The 20,381-nt window shown below is 34.3% G+C and overlaps 1 protein-coding gene across 5 annotated transcripts in view; it reads right to left on the bottom strand.

Annotated features, from left to right (window-relative positions):
- The window catches only part of SEPTIN10 (septin 10), a 65,514-nt gene that overhangs the window by 20,129 nt on the left and 25,004 nt on the right, over positions 1-20,381 (bottom strand). For all 5 annotated transcript variants that reach the window (XM_049650153.1, XM_049650158.1, XM_049650154.1 and 2 more), the window contains exons 2-8: positions 19,091-19,159; positions 12,984-13,104; positions 12,384-12,579; positions 7,630-7,816; positions 4,398-4,559; positions 2,715-2,811; positions 1,358-1,526 (exon numbers count right to left, since the gene is read on the bottom strand). In XM_049650153.1, the coding sequence (XP_049506110.1) occupies positions 1,358-1,526; positions 2,715-2,811; positions 4,398-4,559; positions 7,630-7,816; positions 12,384-12,579; positions 12,984-13,104; positions 19,091-19,159 (1,001 nt within the window). The remainder of the gene's footprint in view (positions 1-1,357; positions 1,527-2,714; positions 2,812-4,397; positions 4,560-7,629; positions 7,817-12,383; positions 12,580-12,983; positions 13,105-19,090; positions 19,160-20,381) is intronic.

The following is a 20,381-nucleotide window of genomic DNA, read 5'->3' as shown; positions in this document are numbered from 1 at the left end:
TGTATGCAAGTGGGAGAGGGGCAAAGAAAGGGGGAGAGAAAGAATCCTAAGCAGGCTCCATGCTTAGCGAGGAGCCTGATGTGAGGCTTGATCTCACAACACTGAGATCATGATCTGAGCTGAAATCAAGAGTCAAATTTGACTGACTGAACCACCAGCTTGGTGACTGAACCACCCAGGCGCCCCAATGAGACCTCTGAATTGACCCTTAGACTTGAAAGAATAAGAAGTAAAGTCTCATCTGGGAAACAGTGGCAAAGCCAGATCTTCAATAGAGAAAATAATTTTATCAGAACTGACCCATAACCAGAAGCACAGCATGCCTGAAATTGGTGAGGAGGGGTTAAGTACATATAATTCTTAATTTATCATGCTACTAAAGCTAAAACAGTAATCCATAGATAGAAAAAAAATTGAAAATTTAACCTCATCTATTAAATCTTCCCAAAGGTCATATGCAATAGCAGCATTGATTTAACATTCTCCTCCTCCTTCCTTTTGTGTTTACTCTAGTGCAAATAGGAACAGCCAGGGAAATGACAGAAATGCAAATAATGAAATGAAAAAGGAATCCTTAGTCCCATAACAGAGTTTGAAAGAGTGTTTGTCTTAAAGATCTCATGCTTTCCTCCATGCAAAAACTGTTCTGGAATGCTACATCAAATCAAATTTGATGTAGTAGGTTAAGGATTAGAGTTTCATGTTTACATATCTTAATAAGAAAAAAAAAAGTGAGGAATGTGGCAGCATATAAAATTACCCAGCAAGTTTACTATAACATTGAATGCTATAATCACTGAGCAAGAAGGTCATCAGGCTCTAAAATTCTTATAACTATACTGAAATATTTTAAGAAACAAGTCTAATCTCTGACTTCCTGCAAGCACGTTTATTTTTCCTTTACAAGATAGTTCCCTAAGTTTAAGTCATTCCAAACTTTCATCAGGAGGAAAACCAAGTGGTTTTTTTTTTGTTTGTTTTACTATGATGCACATTCTAACTTTCTTTTAGAAGAAAGGATAAATATACTTTCATCTTTTTCAGAAAAATACAAACATAGAACCAAATAATGAGAGTTCTTTCCTTTAGTTATTCATTTCAGCATGTACTGAGATAGTGGGCTTTTGCCCCATGTTCTTTCTTAAACACTTCAAGTCAGATGAGGTCTTAGAGACCCTTCAAAAGCAAGAAGGCCTCAAGTAATCTGAGAAGCACAATAATTAATCATTAGGAAATGATTCTACTTCATGGTTTGCCTGATTTCTGAAAACCACATTCTCCAACATCCTGGATATATAACATAGTATAGTTCTAACTTCCTCTTTGGTTGGCTTCTCAGAGAAATCCCCCCCCTTACCTGAGCGGCTTATTCTCTGGACCCACATCTGTAAAGCCCATTTCCTCCAGTTTGCAACGCCTGTAAAGTTCATAATGCCTAGTATGGGTCTGTTCTCGCAGATCCTCCATGTTTGTACAAATAAGCATTTCTCGGAGCTTTACAAAGTCAGAGTGGTTTTCATTTTCCACTAGTCCGAAAAACAAGAAAATAGCAACACCAATTTTTAATTCCTGGCACACAGTTAGCATTTGTTGAATGAATGAATGTATAAAAACACATTTGAAATAACAGTAAAATGATCAGTTACCTACAACTATTTTATATAAATAACCAAGGAAGAAACTCTTGAAATATATACACTGAATTACAGGCATGTAAATTAGCAGACTGGGAGATTGCTTTAAATTTAGTAGGCAATAGATAAACAGGAAAGAAATACATTACGTTATGTTACCATATGCTCCAGTTATTTCACTAATATTTTGTTAGCAATTTACAAAACCATCCTCAGGACATTTCACAAAGTGCTTAAAAAGAGTCTGTAACATTATTATACTAAAACTTCAAAGTACTCAAGATACCACCTATACATGCTATAATTATCAAATTCTTTTTATACAATGTCACATTTATGATGCTATGTTTGACACGATACAGAATTAATGAATAAATACACTGAGTCCTCCTTACATGGTCCTTCATCTGTTTATAGTGGCTCAAAGACTACAAATAAATGTGTTACTGAAACGAATAGTTTTAAGTACAATTACTATTTGTATATTTTTTTACACATTAAAAATGTTAAGTTTTGTCAATATTTTTATTAATTACAAATTTGTCAATTTAAAAAAGCAGCAGCACTGGGAAATCAGTACTAGTAGAGGTAATCCATTCCCCATTAATTAGCACCACAAGTAAATGAACCAGATAGTACTAATTACTTATTCATTATAATGCTAGATAAATCCTAAAGTTTCTTAATTGCCTGACTCGTTTGTTTTAGAAATAGTAATACTTTGATGAGTGAAAATATGTAAATGTACAAGATGGTTTACTGTGCCTAGAATTACCTAGTAATTAGTTTATGTATCATGTTCAAACACTAGTGTTTACCCTCAAATTCTGTTCAAAGGACCTGACCAGTGCTTTCTACCATCTGAATGTCTTGGCACACCAGACACGAAATGTGTGTGGGATCATGCAGAAAATAGAGAAGCTCTGCCAGCCTCTACAGAGTTGGCTAAAATAAAACACATTCCACACTCCTGATAAACAAATCATAACCCAAAATAAATAATACCTCAGAATATACTGAATGCTACTTTCAGACTGTTAGGTGACATACATATTCCTAGTCATCATTCATCTCATTTACCTTGTACAACACCCCAAGGGTATTGGCGAGCTTTGACCATCTTATTTCCAATTTTTACCTCATCCATACTTCCTACAACAGCAAATGGCAAATGTCCCTGGAAAGGAACCATGATATCAATCATATCTCATATTACTGTGATAAATGCCTAACTAAAACAAGTTTTATAAAAATAACAGATTAGAGAAAATTTACTAAATAATGAAGTTATTAAAATCAAATGACCTGCTATGCCTCCAATTTTAAAACTTGGCAGTGAATATGTGCCAATTGTTCTCTAAGAGTAAATTTTAGGCCCTATAAAGAAAATTATTTATTGAGCATCCCCTACATGCAAGGTATTACGTAATAGGAATACAAAAAAAAATTCTAGTATTAGTATAATTTCCCTCAACATTATCTTGGTTCTAAAAAACAATGTTTAGGAAATTGCACAAGTACATATACTCACACACACACAAAATACATAACTAAAACATATGTCTATATTTAGTGTGTGCACAGATATATGATAATATGAAGCAATATTTAAGTCCAAAACTAATGCTAAATGCAATAAATGCTACATAAACTTAGAAGAGTGAGGGATTATTGTAAGCAAGAAGATACAACCTAAACCAGAGATGGATCAAGGAGAGTAAGAACTAACTTTGGCAAGGGGAAGATTTTGAACAAAGACATAAATAGTTAGATTTAGGAAACGGTGAATAGACTGGTCTATCTGAAACTGAGGATTAATACAGGGGAAAAGTCTAATATAAAACGTATTAAGTGTTTTGTTTAATATTTAATAACTGACAGTGTCTTAATTGGGCCTTTCTGGAAAATTATTCCAAGTGGGCACAAAAAATAAAATTGGATTGGAAGACAATATAACACATAGGTATTGAGATCACTTCATTTACATAGTCAGCTTTTTATATATTTAGAGTATCTGAATGAAAAATCAGAAAAGGAAAAGGAGAAATAGCCTGCAGGGTTACTGAATGTCAATGTGTTAGGCAGTGAACAAGGACTGTCTCCTCACAACAACACATACAATAGGTATTAACCCAATTTTGTAGGTAAGTTAACAGTCTCAGGGAGGTTAATAACTCCCAGAAGAACATATGGTTAAGTCTATATAACTCCAAAACCCATGACCCTTCAAAATATAACCAGATATGTAAGAAATTTAGTAGCTTGGAGAAAGTAACACAAAGAAATTAGCCATATTTGGTTATATTAAATTAAAAGTTATATGAATGTTTAATATGCACATGTAACACCGTAAGGGAGAATGAGCTTAAATACCAGATTAGAAACATATCATTAAAGGTTTTAAGATTCTAAAGCATTCCAAGGGAGAGTATAAAGACTTCACATGTTTTTAAAGACAGGATAGAAAGGCATCTTCCTAAGGCAATTAGGAAGTATAGTGCCACAAAAGGAGAACCCTAGCCTCGCTAATGTATCATTCTATTTAGGTAAAAGTAGAGGAAAGAAAATATGCTCAAAAATATATTCTCTTTATATTTTTCCCAACTCTAGAAAATAAAACATTTTTCTATACTGAACATTTGAAAATTCACCTTGTGTGAAGTCTTTTGAGAAGACGCAAGTGAAAGTGTGTTAGTAGGAATGTCATTTATACATTACTCTTTTCACATGTAAAACAGGATTAACATTCAACTAGGAGCTTACATTCATTGAAGCATTGATTTTAGCAATAGTTTCATCATCTGTTGGGAATTGGTATATCTGGACACCACTGCTAACCAATTCACTCATGAGCTTGATCTTAAACTTCTGTAATTCAGCTTTAGAAATTATATCTGCTTTGGCAATCACTGGTATAATGTTCACCTACCAACAATAAAGAAAAAACAAAATCTCACAATTGAGGATTTATTTTTTTAATTCTATGTTTTTTGCATTCAAAACCACTCAGTCTCGACAAACTTTTAACCTAAATCAGATGAACAAACTATGGTCCAGCTCATTGCCTGTTGATATAAATAAAGATTTACTGGAACACAGTCAGGCTCACTCATTTACATATTATCCATGACCACTTTCATGCTACAATAGCAGAAATGAGCAATTAACTCAGAGACCATATGGTCTGTAAAGCCTAAAATATTATTTACTACTTGGCCCTTCATAGAAAAAGCTTGCCAACTCCTAACCTAGAAAATCTCTGGCTTGTCATTGTCACCATATTCCCCTATACAATCATTCCTACAGATGCTGGCCTTAATAGTAACTCCTTTTAAAATGCAGAGTTCTTATAAGATTAATCTTACACCTGAATTTAGGGTTATAAATTTTACATTTTCTTTTTCAACGTCTCTTATAATTCTATCACATACAAAATGTAAGCAGGAAGCTGAGATCATCTGCTTAATTCACTAAGAATTTTTTATTTCTTAATAATCTAAGCACTAAATAATAAGAGTAATTGATCCCTTGGCAAAACTATGAAGCAGGTGAGTTTCTCCTTCTGCCCCTCATTTCAGCAGGTCCTCTCCCCAATCAATACATCCTATCTGAACCCTGTTGTTAGAGACTCCTACCTAGATGTTGAAGGAAGGAAATTTTATGAATATTAACTGAAAGTTTTCATGACTCAAAGGAATAACACTCTTAGCATTAAAGCCCTATCACTGGCCAAAGAGGAAGAAATCTGGGGTTGTGAAGACGGACTAACTTTACAACATTAGTCCCACAAAAGACTAATGTCTCCACAAATCTAAGGGTTTGTAGGGTTTTTGTTTTTTGGTTATTTAGTTGGTTTTAGAGAAAAACTTCAGGCTAACTAATCATATGTATCAAGAGAGTGAGATATCAATGTAATTTTCAGAATGAAAAGTAAAAGTCATAATTCGTACTCTATTCGTAAATTTCTTGCTCTTCTCCAATTTCACAGTGACTTACTATGTATATTCAGATTTATTAGTCTTAATATGCTCCACAGAAGATAAAGATTTTTTCATCTACCCATGAAAACTTTCCAGCAATTATGGGCAAACAGCTTTCATGCTAAATTAATCAAAGTACATAAAAATTTGATGCCAAGTTCTTGGTTTCAATATTGTATACTTAGATTGTCAATAAATTATGCCAAGTTAATAACTTATAATTGCTTCCACAGTAAATAGCAGAAGCATGCTCTAATGTAAGTGCCTAACGTTAAGCTTTTGATTGCCAAGATACTCATTTCAAAGACATCCATGTTGAATAAACATATTGCCAAGTGTATGACACAGCTACTAGCAAAACTGAATAAAGCACAAAGCCACCCCCACCCATGAAGCTCCCCTTTTAGAAAACCTGGGTGACTTACCCAGGTAACTGACCACTTGAGTGAGCCTACTTCTCCCTCCCCGTGCCCTAATTCCACTCTTATCCTTTAAATTTGCCAGGAGTGAACCCGCAAAACCCTAGACACCCGACCCTAAACCCTAATAAAAGCAGAGCCCAGGTTCACTGTCAACTTTATTGTGTGGCCCTCCTACATGTTGTGTACCCTCCAGGACCTGTGAGTAATAGATCTTGTTCTTCAAAGTTCCCTGATGGTATCTGGCTGAAGTGCATCCTGAAATCATAGTAAAAGAGCTATAAGGGCCGGCTCAGCCATGACACTGGTCCTGGGAAGGATATCTGTGGGGCATGCTATGAGTAATATAGTTGGGGGAGTACCTCAGACATCCCTAGCCAAGAATATCACTCTAATTAGACTGGGAGGGTATATCACAGACTGAATGCTACATATCCATTTATTTGTATGTCGCTGGGAGGGAAAGAGATTTTACACGGTTTGCATAAGATAACTTTCCATGTCAAGCTTAGGAATAAAAGACAAGATATCAGTTTAATTAACCCTCACATCTGTCCCTTGAGGTAGGTATTTTTCTCCTTAAATTTTTATTTTAGAGGTGAGGAAACTGAGACTCAGGGGGCTAAACAAACTTGCCAAAAACCACAAAGCTATTAAGGGACAGACCCAGTATTTAAAACCGGCCTCTACTGACACCAAATTCTATAATGTTTATACAGATTACATCACGTTGCTTCTGTCTAGCTAAGACAAACTAGCACATGCTTGATTTTATGAGTTTCCATATAATCAGACTCAACTATTAAAATACTGGGTAAATGGTTACAACATCTAATCAGATGAATAGACTATCATGTAAGCTTCATCAAATTTTTGCTAAATCCAGGGGACTGTGCAACTAGTCAAAAATCAATCAATCTATGTACCATGACCTCACTGGCAGCTTTATGCTTTCCACACGGATTTCTACATAGAGAGTAGTACTGGACAGAATGCCCTTTTCCCTGAATCCTATTTCATAAAATCATTAGGCAGGATAATGAAAACTGCATTTCTCACACCATCAAAGGTTATGGGAAAACTTTGGAGTTTTTTTAGAATAAGATAGTAGTCTTCAACCATCTTCTATGCAGATTAAAAAAAATGAATTAAAAAAACCCCAAAGTGAGTTAATTTGTGGATATTATTTTTATAGCTCCCTGAATTTATATACCACTTCTTTGCTCAGATGTTCAAAACTAGCTTTTCTTGGTATGGTTCAAATTAAAACATAATTACTATAACACATGATGAAACATTAGATCTCAACCTTTGTCAATGAACTTCTTCTCAATAGCATCATTAAGTAAAATCAGTGTCAAATTCTGGCATGCAATTTAATCACTAAAAAAAGGACTAAAGTTTTATGTTAACATATTTTTCTTTGCAGTTCATCTTCCAAATTGAATTTCCCTGGAAAATAACCTAAGATTGAAATTTATCAAATGTTTTTAAAATGCACAGAATAAAAGTTAAGATATATATACATATCACAAAGATATTTTAATAGTTCAAAATAAATATTAAAGCATAAGCTGATTCCTTTTCTAAGCCCACCTTGCTGTCAAGGCTCTTCATTGTTAAGAGATCCAGTGTCTTCAGAGAGTGACCTGTAGGTGAGATGAAGTAGAGGCACACATGGATGCGAGAATCGTGGTAATTAAAGAGAGAACGCTTGATCTTTAGCTCTTCTTGGAGATAGGCCTCAAACTGAGCATCTATGTAGTCAACTACTGGTTGGTAGCTGAAAAAATTAACATTTAAATATTTAATACAGCATATTCATGCTACCGTAATAAGATATTTATGTAATTCTCAAGTGTAAGATGTGTATTTTCACCAATTAATAAACAGCTACTATCTATGCTAAACAGAGAACTTTAGTAATAAAACAAATTGTGCAGAACATGCATATACAAAGGTAGTACTTTAAAACCATCAGTATACCCTGTGCTTTACAGAAATAGAATGAATATACAGACTCACTCTCACCTTCATTTGCACACTGCACGTCTGACAAGGATTCCCACACTTGCCAGACTGCTGAATGAGGACAGGCATCTAACTATAACCAAACTGGACATGACACATTATTTGACTGATAAAAGGTATGAGTACTAATACCTTAAAAGATATTTAAGTCAAATTCTATGATTTCTTCCTTCTTAAATAAGACCCATAAGGCATGAAGAATAGCAACATAATAAGGAGGAAATGCATATATAAAATGAACGTAACCAGTAATGCAGGCATAATTTTATTTTTAATTCTAAAAGCGCATCATACTCTATGCTGAGTCCTTGCCCAAATAAATTCTCCTCTAGCTATTTCATTCTATGCATCCTTCAAGATGCAAATCATATTATGTTGCATGTGCACCAGCATTCACATTAGTTTGTGACTGTTCCACTTCATTCTGATATGCTAAATCACTGTCTACTCAACTCAACTTTCTACTCTTAACCATTCTAGTTAAGTAAATCTGGGTTTCCAAGTGAAAATAACAGCAAATAGTTCCTCTGTCAAATTCCCTGGATACCTTATTAATTATCTTTGTAGCGCAAATGGAGTGGTACTTCATACAGCTGAGATACTCAATACATGTGCACAGAACTGAATTCTTCCATGAAGTTGCCTGACGTTTTTAGTCCTTTAGGATCATCACCTCTTTTAATCTCATAGAATACCTTGTTCTTCCCACACAGATGGTAAACAATGTGAGGACAGAGACAGTATCTTCTATGTTCTCCACAACACTTAGTACAATACTTTGAACATTATCAGAGAGACTACTAGGAACACCAGTATTCACTATCAGGAACACTACACTTGGAAAACTTGTCTAAATGTGACGCAACATGATTTCCTCCCCCAAATAATAAAATACTAAAAATTAATTTGTTAAATACATATTTAACATAAAAAAATCCAAAGCTTTTATTAATGACTTGAAGGAGATGAGTAATATGACCTATTTTATGCCCTAATAGCCATAAATGGTCCTCTACCTGACTGTGTTGCGTTATGCTTGTCAAAATGTAAACCAAAACATTTTCTGCTAAATAGTCTACCATTAGGTGTTCTTCCATAGTAATTTGCTTTAGGTTTCCATTTCCAATACACTGCATACTCATTCTTCCAGTGAAACAAAAGACAATGGCTTAAAATACAAAAATAACCTCCTTGAAAACTTCCAAATATTCATAAAATGGTAAGGAATTAACCAGGTCAAAATTGAAGAGAGTGGAACCTGAGAGAGGTGAGCAGAGGACTTAGAGGAGAGGTAGTAAATGGGCCAAGTCCAGACGATGCTTGTATATTATAAGTTTCACTGAAACACAGCCCTGTTCACTGGTATATGTAATGCCTATGGCTGCTTTTGTGTTACAGTGGCTGAGTTGAGTAGTTTGGACAGAGACCATATGTCCCGCAAAGTCTGGAATATTGACTATCTGGCACTTTGCAGAAAAATTTTACTAACCCCTGCACTAAAAGCATCAGTGCTAGTTTTGTCCTGAGGTCACTTGTCAATCTAGTTCTTGAGCTTTAGTTCTGAAGGACTCACAGGACAAGAAAGAAGAAATCAAAGCCCAGGACCCACACAAAGTGGCAATCTATTAAGAGACTGCCTCCCCACATTGAGCTGAGATCCTGAGAGCCTACACCCTCAGGGTTAAGAATGAACTAGAAGTTAACCTACAATTCCTCCTCTCCCCGCAAGTTGTTGCAGGGAAGGTTGCCCTGGCAGTAAATGAAGTAGGGAAAATAAAAGGAAAGAAGAAAAAAAGTCTTTGAGAACTTGAGGCCACAGGGTCTGCCCTCACATATATCCACAGCCCAGGTTCACAGCCTCTTTGATACTGAAAACCTCTAGCCATGAAACGGATTTAAGGATCCTCAGAGTATTAATGCCACAGGGGCATAACATAAGCAAATCTAAATCTGTTCAAAGGAAGGCATCTTCATCTTAGACCTCAAAGTATCTCTGCAAATAATTTTTCAAAGACCATGATACCTACAATAAAAAATAACCAAGCATATGAGAAAAAAAAAACACAATGAATAAGACCCAAAGTAAAAAAACAAACATCGGTAAAATAATTTATAATCTTAAGTATGCAAAATGGTATTTAAGATTTCAAGGCTAATTTACCAATGAAAAATCAGTTACTAAAATTCACCTTGCTACAGATTAAACAAGAGAAAGTAAATTCTTTTCTACAGAATGAATAAACAAAATAATATCTGATAATATTTATTCATGAGAAAAAAAAGCCCTTACCAGTAATACAATGAAACTTCCTTACTACAACTAAAATGTTTAAAAAAGCAGGGAAGCATAATACGTGGTAAAAATCAAGCTTTCCCTTTGCATCAGGACAAGGCAAAGATACCCACTAATACTACTGGCTATCCAATATAATACTGTACATTCTACCCAGTGCAGTCAGGTTTTAAAAATGGAAGAAAAAAAAATAAAAACTCTCTGCAGCCATGATGAAGTAACTGGGACTGGATTTACTCTCCCACCCTAAACAATTAGAAACTTGGATAAAATACACGAAAAAGGCTCTCAAGACATGGGACAACACACCGTATAAAACTGTGTTCATTCAGAAGGGAAATAAATGAGAAAAACTTTATAATTCCCTCAGCTTACTCCCTGGATATAAGTTTCCAGGGCACAGCACAAGAGAGCCAGAGCCTGGTGGACTCACCAAGTTGAGGAGACAGAAACAGGAGTTCAGGGAGGCCAAGGCAAATAAAATTTGTAGGCAAAAACACTAAACAGAAGACAGCTGCACCAACAAAAGTGCTAATGATCTGGACAGCAGTTACCTCCAGTCTTTGGTGAAGCACTAATCTGCATATATGTCTGAGGAAAGAACCCAAGACTATAGATATATCCTATATTATAGTCCTGGTGGTGGTTATGAAACCATGTATGTGTAAAAATTAACTGAATTGTACACTTAAAAAAATCAGTGCATTTTATTTATGCTATATAAATTATACATCAATAAAATTTATTTTAAAAGGAACAAAAAAAACTGAAAAAAAAGATATATAAATGTCATTATTTGGAGATTACACATTACATACATAGAAAATCTACACAAATTTAGAGATGAATTTTTGGAATTAATCAGAGAATTTACAAATGTCCCTATATGCAAAATCGATTATATTTCTATACACCAAATAGAAAGTGAAGTATTTCTAAAAGATACCATCTATGAAAGCATCAAAATGCCAAATATTTAAGAATAAATTTGAATAAAGCTGTATAAGATGTCTACATAGAAAATTATAAAAAAATTATGAAGATTTAAAGCAACATGTCACAGGCCTTTGACTCTACCACTAATCTTCTTCCTCTAGAAAACCCACATAAATGTGCTGATAGGCTAACATAAGTCACATAAAGGGAGCCAATTATGCAAAATATTTCTCCTCTCAAGCAAACTTTAGGAAACTAAAAAATTACCTCTAATAATGAAAATATATGCATTTTGAAAAGGAAAGAGAACAAAATGTTATTGCTTTACTCCAATCTATTTCCCTATTTCATACTTTAAATTTCATATAGATTCTATAATCATTCTTTATAGTATCATAGGAGAAATAATGATATCCTATAAAATATAAGTAATAATTTATTTATATCAGACCTTTCCTGCAATGCTTAATAATGTACCTGGCTGATTTGGTTAGAATTTCACACACAAAAAATTCAAGCACCATGGATTGGGCCATTATATATCTGCCACTGTATGTCTTGTTATTTTACCCTCAACAAAATAATTTCCTGCCTGAAAATTAGTACAAATCACTTATTATATACCAAATTGGCATATGAATAATTAAAATAATTTTTGCTGAAATACACATTTCAATAATGTGATTCAAATTATTCTAAAAAAATTAAACTGGATAGAAAATGTCAATTTGTTAAGAACAAAATATAGCTGAATTATTAAAAAAATTAAAGTCTGGGAGGAAGGGTTTGAATTTCCATAGTAGAAAACCAAATCATGGCACAAGACAAATGTCTTTTTTTTTAATGTTTTTACTAATTTTTAAGAGAGAAAGATAGAGCGTGAGTGGGGGAATGGCACAGAGAGAGGGAGACACAGAATCTGAAGCAGGCTCCAGGCACTCAGCTGTCAGCACAGAGCCTGACACAGGGCTTTAACTTGCAAACTGTGAGATTATGACCTGAGCCGAAGTCAGATGCTTAATGCACGCACCTCAGACAATTGTCTTAAAATAAGAAAAAACTTATTTCATTACAATAAGAAAACACATACCTTTCTTCTTTGTTTATTTGGTCACCAAATCCTACTGTATTCACAATGGTCAATTTCAATCGAACATTACTTTCATGGAGTTCATATGTCTGAGCTTTAAGTCTAACATGTGGGAAAAAATGTGAGGATTCATGGTCTGCAAAATTAGTATTAAACAGTGTGTCAATCAATGTTGATTTTCCAATTCCAGTTTCCCCTGAAAGAAACAAAGGTATATCTTCACAGGTGCATTAAGACAAATGAGAAAAAAATAGAACTCCCAGAGTGGTTTCAAGGGATCCCAAATATTTCAAACATTTCAAAGGCTGAGTTGTCTATGAAAGACATACATATAAAGGCTGGTCCACTGAGTCATTAGCAGAACATAAAAGTAAGTATGTATGCTAAGTTACTCAGAACTCTGAAGAAAGTACTGAAATATTTAAAGAACAAAAAAAATTTAAAGCAGAAAAGCTAAGAAAAAACTAATAGAATTTAAATAACTGAAAAAATCTGCGATCATGATATCAAATTAATGACATGAGCGTCATACTCTTTGCAAGAATGAAGAGAACACAAGGAATATAAAGGAATAATATAGAAGAAGAGTTTGGCCCTTACCCACACAGAGAATATTAAAACAGAAGCCTTGCTGAATGGATCTATTAACCAGCTGATCAGGCAAACTCTCAAAACCAACATGGCCAGACATAGTTAAAGAACGAGTATTTTCTCTTTTTTGCTGAAAGAAAACAAACACAATGGCAATAATTAAAAAAAAAAAAAAAAACCTTTTACTAAAATAGGATATAAGCACATTTCAAATGATAAATATAATTTATCAAAGAAACTAAAGATTTTATGATCATTATACCTTCACCAAGATATAAATGTGTTAAGCAAATTTGTGAGAAATCTGTGTCCAGACCCTCAAAACACATCTGCATTTCTTATTTTCTTCATACAATGAGAGTCCAGCATTGTTTATCATGAATATTTGATTTCCAAAAAATAGGAAAATAATCATGTAAACTATGGCATATTCATTCATAAAATGGAATGTTTAAAGTGATTAAATATGTTTATGATAAATATTTAGCAATTTAAATTTTAATTTAAATGTTACATGAATAAAGTACAATACAAAATTATACAGTTTTAGCTCCCAGCAATGGGACAGCAAACTTATGTCACACTAATGTTCCTACTAATTAACAATTATAATCAATTCTTCCAAGTTGCTGAAGTGCAACCAAAGGCCAATAGACACTAGAGGGAATGAGACTTTTGGGAACAGGAGACCATGTAGGGTGAGATGTACATTTTCTAGGTCTTTCCGAGGGCACAACCTAGTCACTGCTACACAAAGAAGATAGACCTCAAGATGGAAGTAGTAGTCTTACTGGGTTGAGTAGTCAGTTGGAAACAAGAGCAGGTAGATCAGCTGAAAATTGAAGAAGAAAATTCCAGAAAGGAAGAAGATTTTGGACTAAAATCTACAAATACACTCCTCTTAAAACTCAGGCTGACTGCTGAACTTGAGTATAAGGGGAGCACAAAGAGCCTAAAGGGGGGAAGGGGATGGAAATTGGAAGGAGCTATATAGAGTTTTCAAGAATGCCATCCTGGGGAGCATAAATTTTAAGTCTATAAGTTAAAGGGGCTCAGTAAACACTTCAGGCTTTCCATTGAAAAACTATATGGACTACATTTTAGGAGTAAGGATCACATCCCAGAAATCAGAAATGTTCCCTAATACACAGCTGAAATAGACCTGCCCTAAAAAAGCCTATAACCAAGGTTCAACATGAACAATGCAACAACCTAGCAATTTACTGCCTGCTAGAACAAAGGTCAACACTCTTCAGAAGAAGAAAACAAAATCCAACACCTCCACAATGTACTATCCACAGTATCTAACATATAATAAAAAATTACTAGAGGAAGAAGTAGAAAAATGTGATTCACAGTCAAGGGGGAAAAAAGCACAGAAAGAGATCCACAAATGAACCAGATGTTGAATCAGCTGATAAGAACTTTAAAATAACTATGATAAATATGCTGAAGAAGAAAACTATACTCTTTTTCTACAGGAAAAAGAGATGGATATAGTGGCTAACATGACAGAATTACAAGAGAGATATAGAAGCTCTCAACAACAAAAGTCAGCAAATGGAATTCCTGGAAGGAAAAATACAACATCTGAATAAAAAACTTATTGAACCATATTAACAGCAGATCAAACAATGGAAGGAAAGATTTCTTCAACAGTTATCATCCAAGCTAAATACCTTTATTTCTCCAAGCTAAAAGTCTCTCATAGAAAAGATAAAACTGCAATAGAGCTCCAAAAACTGTGGAATGATATCAAATGGTCTAACATACCTGTAACTGGAGTATCATATAGAACAGATGGGGAGAGACTGGAGGAGGATGGAAAGAAATATATTAGTAACAGTGACTGAAATTTTTCCAATATTCTAAACATGAACTCAGAGATCCAAGAATTTCAGCAAACTACAAACAGGAAAAATCCAGAGGAACCCACAACTAGCCATATCAGAACAAAATGTTTCAACAAGAGGATAAAGAAAAATTTTATGAACAACCAGATGTGGGGAGACATATTACACACAAATAATACATAAAATGACTACAGTTTTCTCACAAAAAAACAATGCAAAGCATAAGACCACAGAAAATAATCAATAAAATGACAAAAGAAAAAAATGACATGTAAATGTGTGTAAAATAACTTTTCGTTTTAATTTCTTGAAAATATTATCATTTAAAGCAACAACAATATATTGCAGAATTTGGAATCATGGAGAAATAGAATGTATGATAATGACAACAACAGAGGGAATGGACAGTTATGGTTGTAAGGTTTCTGTATTATACATGAAGTATTATAATATTGTTGGAAGATATGTGTAATAAATTAAAGCGTACATCAACTACTATTTAAAAAAAAATAAAAGACCAAAGAGGTATAGGTAAGAAGTCAATAGTAAAGATGAAATGCAATAAAAAAAACGAATCCAAAAAAAAGGCAGAAAAAGAAGAAAAATGAAAGAACAAATGGGACAAAGAGAAAACAAACAGCAGCAAATTGGCAGACTTAAACCTAGCTATACCTATAGTTAAATTAAATGTAAATGATCTAAACCAACGGTATCTGATAGAATGAACTTCCTGTAATGGTGGAAGTGTTCTGTATCTGATCTATGCAACAGGTAGCCACCAGCCACATGCAGATATTGAACACTTCAAATGGGACTAGTGCAACTGAGGAACTGGTTTTTACATTTTATTTAACTAATTTAAATTTAAATAGCCACATGTGGCTAGTGGCTACCATAATGGACAGTGAATATATAAACATTTCAGTTAAAAGAAGGAAATTGTCAGATTGGATAAAAGAATGACTCAACTCCATGCTGTCAATATAGTAACTGACAAGATCATTCTAAAATTTATATGGAAATGCAGATGATTTAGAATAGCTAAAACAATTATGGAAAAGAACAAAGCTAAAGGATTTATACTATCTAATCATAAAGTTACAATCACCAGGAAGTGTGGTATTGGGATAATCTTATTATTTATATTTTTCTACCTTATCAATATTAAAAACTTGTGATCATCAAGGAATATGTAAGTCACAGACTGGAAGAAAATATTATATATATGACATATACATATGACAAAGCACATACACTCAGAATACATATGATTCAATAATAACAATCTATTTTTTTAATGGGTAAAAGACATGAACAGAGATAACAAAATAGCCAATCAGTGAATGAAAGAGTACGCAACATTATCAGGCAAATGTGAATTAAAACTACAGTAAGATACCACTGAATAACCACTAAAATGTCTAAAATTTAGCAGGCATATAATGTCATGCATTAGAGATTCTGAAGAACAAATGGAACTCTGATAAATTTTCTGGTACAAAAGCAAAACAGTACAGCCACTTTGGATAACAGTTGAGTACTTTCTTATAAAGTTAAATACACATTACTATACATAACCAAAAATCCCTAACTGAAGGTATCCAAGATAAATAAAAACATGCATCCACACACATGAATGTTCATGGAAGCTTTGGTCCAAATAGTCAAAAACTAGAAACAACCCAAATATCCAACAATTGTTGAATGGGTAAATAAAATGTAGTATATCCATACAATGGAATACTAAACTACTGATACATGCCACAACATGGTTAAGTCTCAAAAACTAAGTGACTTTTTTTTTACTGTGATTTGACTAAGAAAAAAAAGTATTATTTTTTTCATATTTTCTCATATATATGAATATGGATGAAAATGTCCATGAGAGTGGTTATTACTGGAGAATGGATTTGCAGGTTGAGGGAGTGGTCTTGGAGGTGGAGGTGAGAAAGATTCACTTGTTACTGTATATGGTAGGTAGAATTCCAAGATGGACCCCAGGATTCATGGCCTCTGGTGTACTCACAACCTTCTATTTTTTCAACCCAACAGCAAACTATGTGCTGCTATGAAGGAATTTTGCAGATGTAATTAAGGTCCCAAATCAGTTAATCTAAGAAAGGGAGATTATCCTTGGTGGGTCTGAACTAATCAGGTGAGCCCTTAAAATGCACTGGGATCTTTCAGGTGAAAGGGATTTGAAACCTGATTTGACATTAGTTCTCCCCTGTTGTATGAATGACAGAGAAGCATATGGCAAGGACATAAGAATGTTCTCTAGGAGCTGACAGCAACCAGCCAGCAAGAAACTAAATTCTGCCAACAACCTGAAAGAGTCTGAAGGAGAGCTTCAAATAAGAACCCAGCCAGCCAACATCTTAAGTGAGACCCTGAGCAGAGAAGCAAGCTATGCCAACCTAGTCTTATAACCTACAGAACTATGAGCTAATAAATAGGTGTCGTTTTAAGAAGCTGAATTCACGGCAATTTGTTATGGGGCAATAGAAAACTAGTATACTATATTCTCATTTCTGCCCTTTAGATCCCTTTTAGTCACATAAGTATGTTATCTTTATCATTAAGAAAAAGAAAGTAAAGTGGCACCTGGGTGCCTCAGTCAGGTTAAGCGTCCGACTTCGGCTTAGGTCATGATCTTGCCATTCTTGAGTTCCAGCCCTGCATTGGGCTCTGTGCTAACAGCTCAGAGCTGGGAGCCTGCTTCGGATTCTGTGTCTCCCTCTCTCTGTGCCTCTCCCCTGCTCACACTCTGTCTCTCTCTCTCTCTTCCTCAAAAATAAATTTCACATTAAAAGAAATAATAAAATAAAAAAATAAAAACAAAAAGCTTTAAACTTTAAAAAATATATATAATTTTGATATGTCAATCATACTTCCTTAAAAAATATTTAAAATAAATAAATAGGGGCGCCTGGGTGGCGCAGTCGGTTAAGCGTCCGACTTCAGCCAGGTCACGATCTCGCGGTCCGTGAGTTCGAGCCCCGCGTCAGGCTCTGGGCTGATGGCTCGGAGCCTGGAGCCTGTTTCCGATTCTGTGTCTCCCTCTCTCTCTGCCCCTCCCCCGTTCATGCTCTGTCTCTCTCTGTCCCAAAAATAAATAAAAAACGTTGAAAAAAAATAAAAAATAAAAAATAAAATAAATAAATAAACATTAAAAAATTAAAAAAAAAAAGAGAAAGTGAAGAAACACTGTGCTTCCCAGTAATGAAAGTATTCAAGATTAGATACTTGTTAGAGTTTTTACTTGATTAGCACATGCTTATCAGATAAAACTTGAACTAAATGGCCTGTAGAATCCCTTCTCGTTCTACAGCTGTAAGACTGTTAGGTCATGAAAATAACAGAAGCTTCTCAAAAATGTGCCAGTGGTCACCATAATTTAACGAAGAACAGGGACCAGAGAAAATGAGGACTAAGCAATCCACTCAGTGCATTCATCACTAAAGGATTACTAGTGACTATTGACAGCAGTTTCAGCAAAGCAATGTGTTAGAAGGCAGATAAAGAGTAATTCTAAAAGTTTGCAAGTTGATAAAATAAAGATGGAGCAGACCATTATTACCAATGAGAGAAAAAAGATAAAAAGGATGGTAGTTTGGTGGTCAAACTATAATTTATCAAAACCATGGGGAACTTAGCATTTGTGAAGGAAGAGAGAAAAGCAAGAAGAGGCTTAATGGGCACAGAACTAAAGGAAATAATTTAATCTTACTGAATTACCTGTGCTTGTTTTTGCCATTTTCTATTTAAAAACTCATCAACTCACCTCTTTCACCAAGTTAAACATACTCCCTCTTTTTTAATATATATTTTAATATGAATTACTAAAGCACATCCCTCTTATGCAGGCACACTTTAGAAGAATGTTGGAAGCATTAAGAGCTTGATCTCACACTCAGGAAGGCATCTGCAGGTCCACCTGGAGACTTCCTACACCCTGTCATTAAAGGAGTTCTCTATACCCACCAAGTTCTGTAAGCATGCCCAGCAAAAGCAGTGCTAGTCCTCCTACTGAATGCTCTGGAAGCAGTCAAGAGTTTTAATTTGTTTCAAGTCCCATACATCAGTAAGAGACACTGAAAACATTCAACAATTATTCAATCTATTACTGATTTTCAATTTCAATCAACATAAAAGTTAATTTACATTCAAGGTACAAACAAAATGTCAGGTCTCTGAGCAGTTATTTTGAAATCCTATAGGTATGTGGAGTACAATATGGCTCTATTTGAAAGATATACTCACTTTCTGTTCATCATCAGATACTTGTGAGGATGGACAAGTTGTTTTTGTTGGCATGTGAGACTGAAAGAGCTAAAAAAAGAAAAAAATATATTAAAAAAAATATTACTCTAAAAAACCCTATATCTAAATAATATATCCATGTTAAAAAGGAATTTAAAAATTTTCATTATCATCAAGTTGTCACTTGTAATCTACACACTTGACTCATGTTTAAAACCATGGTTTCCTTGCTGGATAAATATATGCAATATATAATATATATTAAAACATTTACCCACATATGCAAAAATATTATAAAAGAGTAAACTCCCATTTACATCCAGGAAAACAAAGAACATTACTTTTACTTAAAAGACTTTACAGGATTAAAAAGGGAAAATAAGCTATTTCACTAAAAAAATACTCTAAGAGCCAAGGAGATATTCAAAATTAGGTACTTGCCACAGAAGCATGCCAGAGTAAATACAATTGTTAACGATCCAATTTTAGTACATTTAAGAAAGCAGTGATTTAAAAATCTGAACAAGTCCTGGGGCATCTGGGTGGCTCAGTCAATCATCCAACTTCGGCGCAGGTCATGATCTCACTGTTCATGGGCTCAAGCCCCACATTGGGCTCTGTGCTGATGGCTCAAAGCCTGGAGCCTGCTTTGGATTCTGTGTGTGTGTGTGTGTGTGTGTGTGTGTCTCTCTCTCTCTGCCCGTCCTCTGCTCGCACTATGTCACTCTCTCTCTCAAAAATAAATAAACATAAATGAATTAAAAAAAACTTAAACAAGTCCTTTAGTTATCCAACTAAAATAGAAATAATTATCATTTATAGAATTCCTATTATATGTCTATCACTATGCAGCTCATTAAGTATATTTTCTTATTTAACTATGTTTATTATTTTCTGAGCTATACATATTCAAGGCTTCTATAAAATTAAATAAATTACTCCAAATCATAAAAGCCAGTATGCTGTAGACATAGGTCTGATCTGCCTGCAAAGCAGATATTCCTTCTACTACTGTCCCAAGTTGTAAACCAAACACATATTCACTGTTTGCAACAGTGAGGAATGGGGGGAAAAAGGTACAAGAGAAGTTGTGGGAATTTCAAATCCATACTACCTCAAAAACTGCTATCCTACTTTTGACTACACAAGATACTAAGGAAATGTGGCATTTTTAAAAAAGCAGTAAAATGGATTATAGTAAGAAAAATGCAAACAGTGCCAATAAGAAAACTGCAAAATAAGTTCCCTTCCTACCCTTGACTTGCTAGTACTTCAGCAAACCTATGTATAC

Source organism: Panthera uncia, assembly GCF_023721935.1.
Source record: "Panthera uncia isolate 11264 chromosome A3 unlocalized genomic scaffold, Puncia_PCG_1.0 HiC_scaffold_11, whole genome shotgun sequence".
NCBI classification, from domain to species: domain Eukaryota; kingdom Metazoa; phylum Chordata; class Mammalia; order Carnivora; family Felidae; genus Panthera; species Panthera uncia.
The sequence above is the reverse complement of the archived record's forward strand: the minus strand, read 5'-3'. Positions and strand labels throughout refer to the sequence as shown.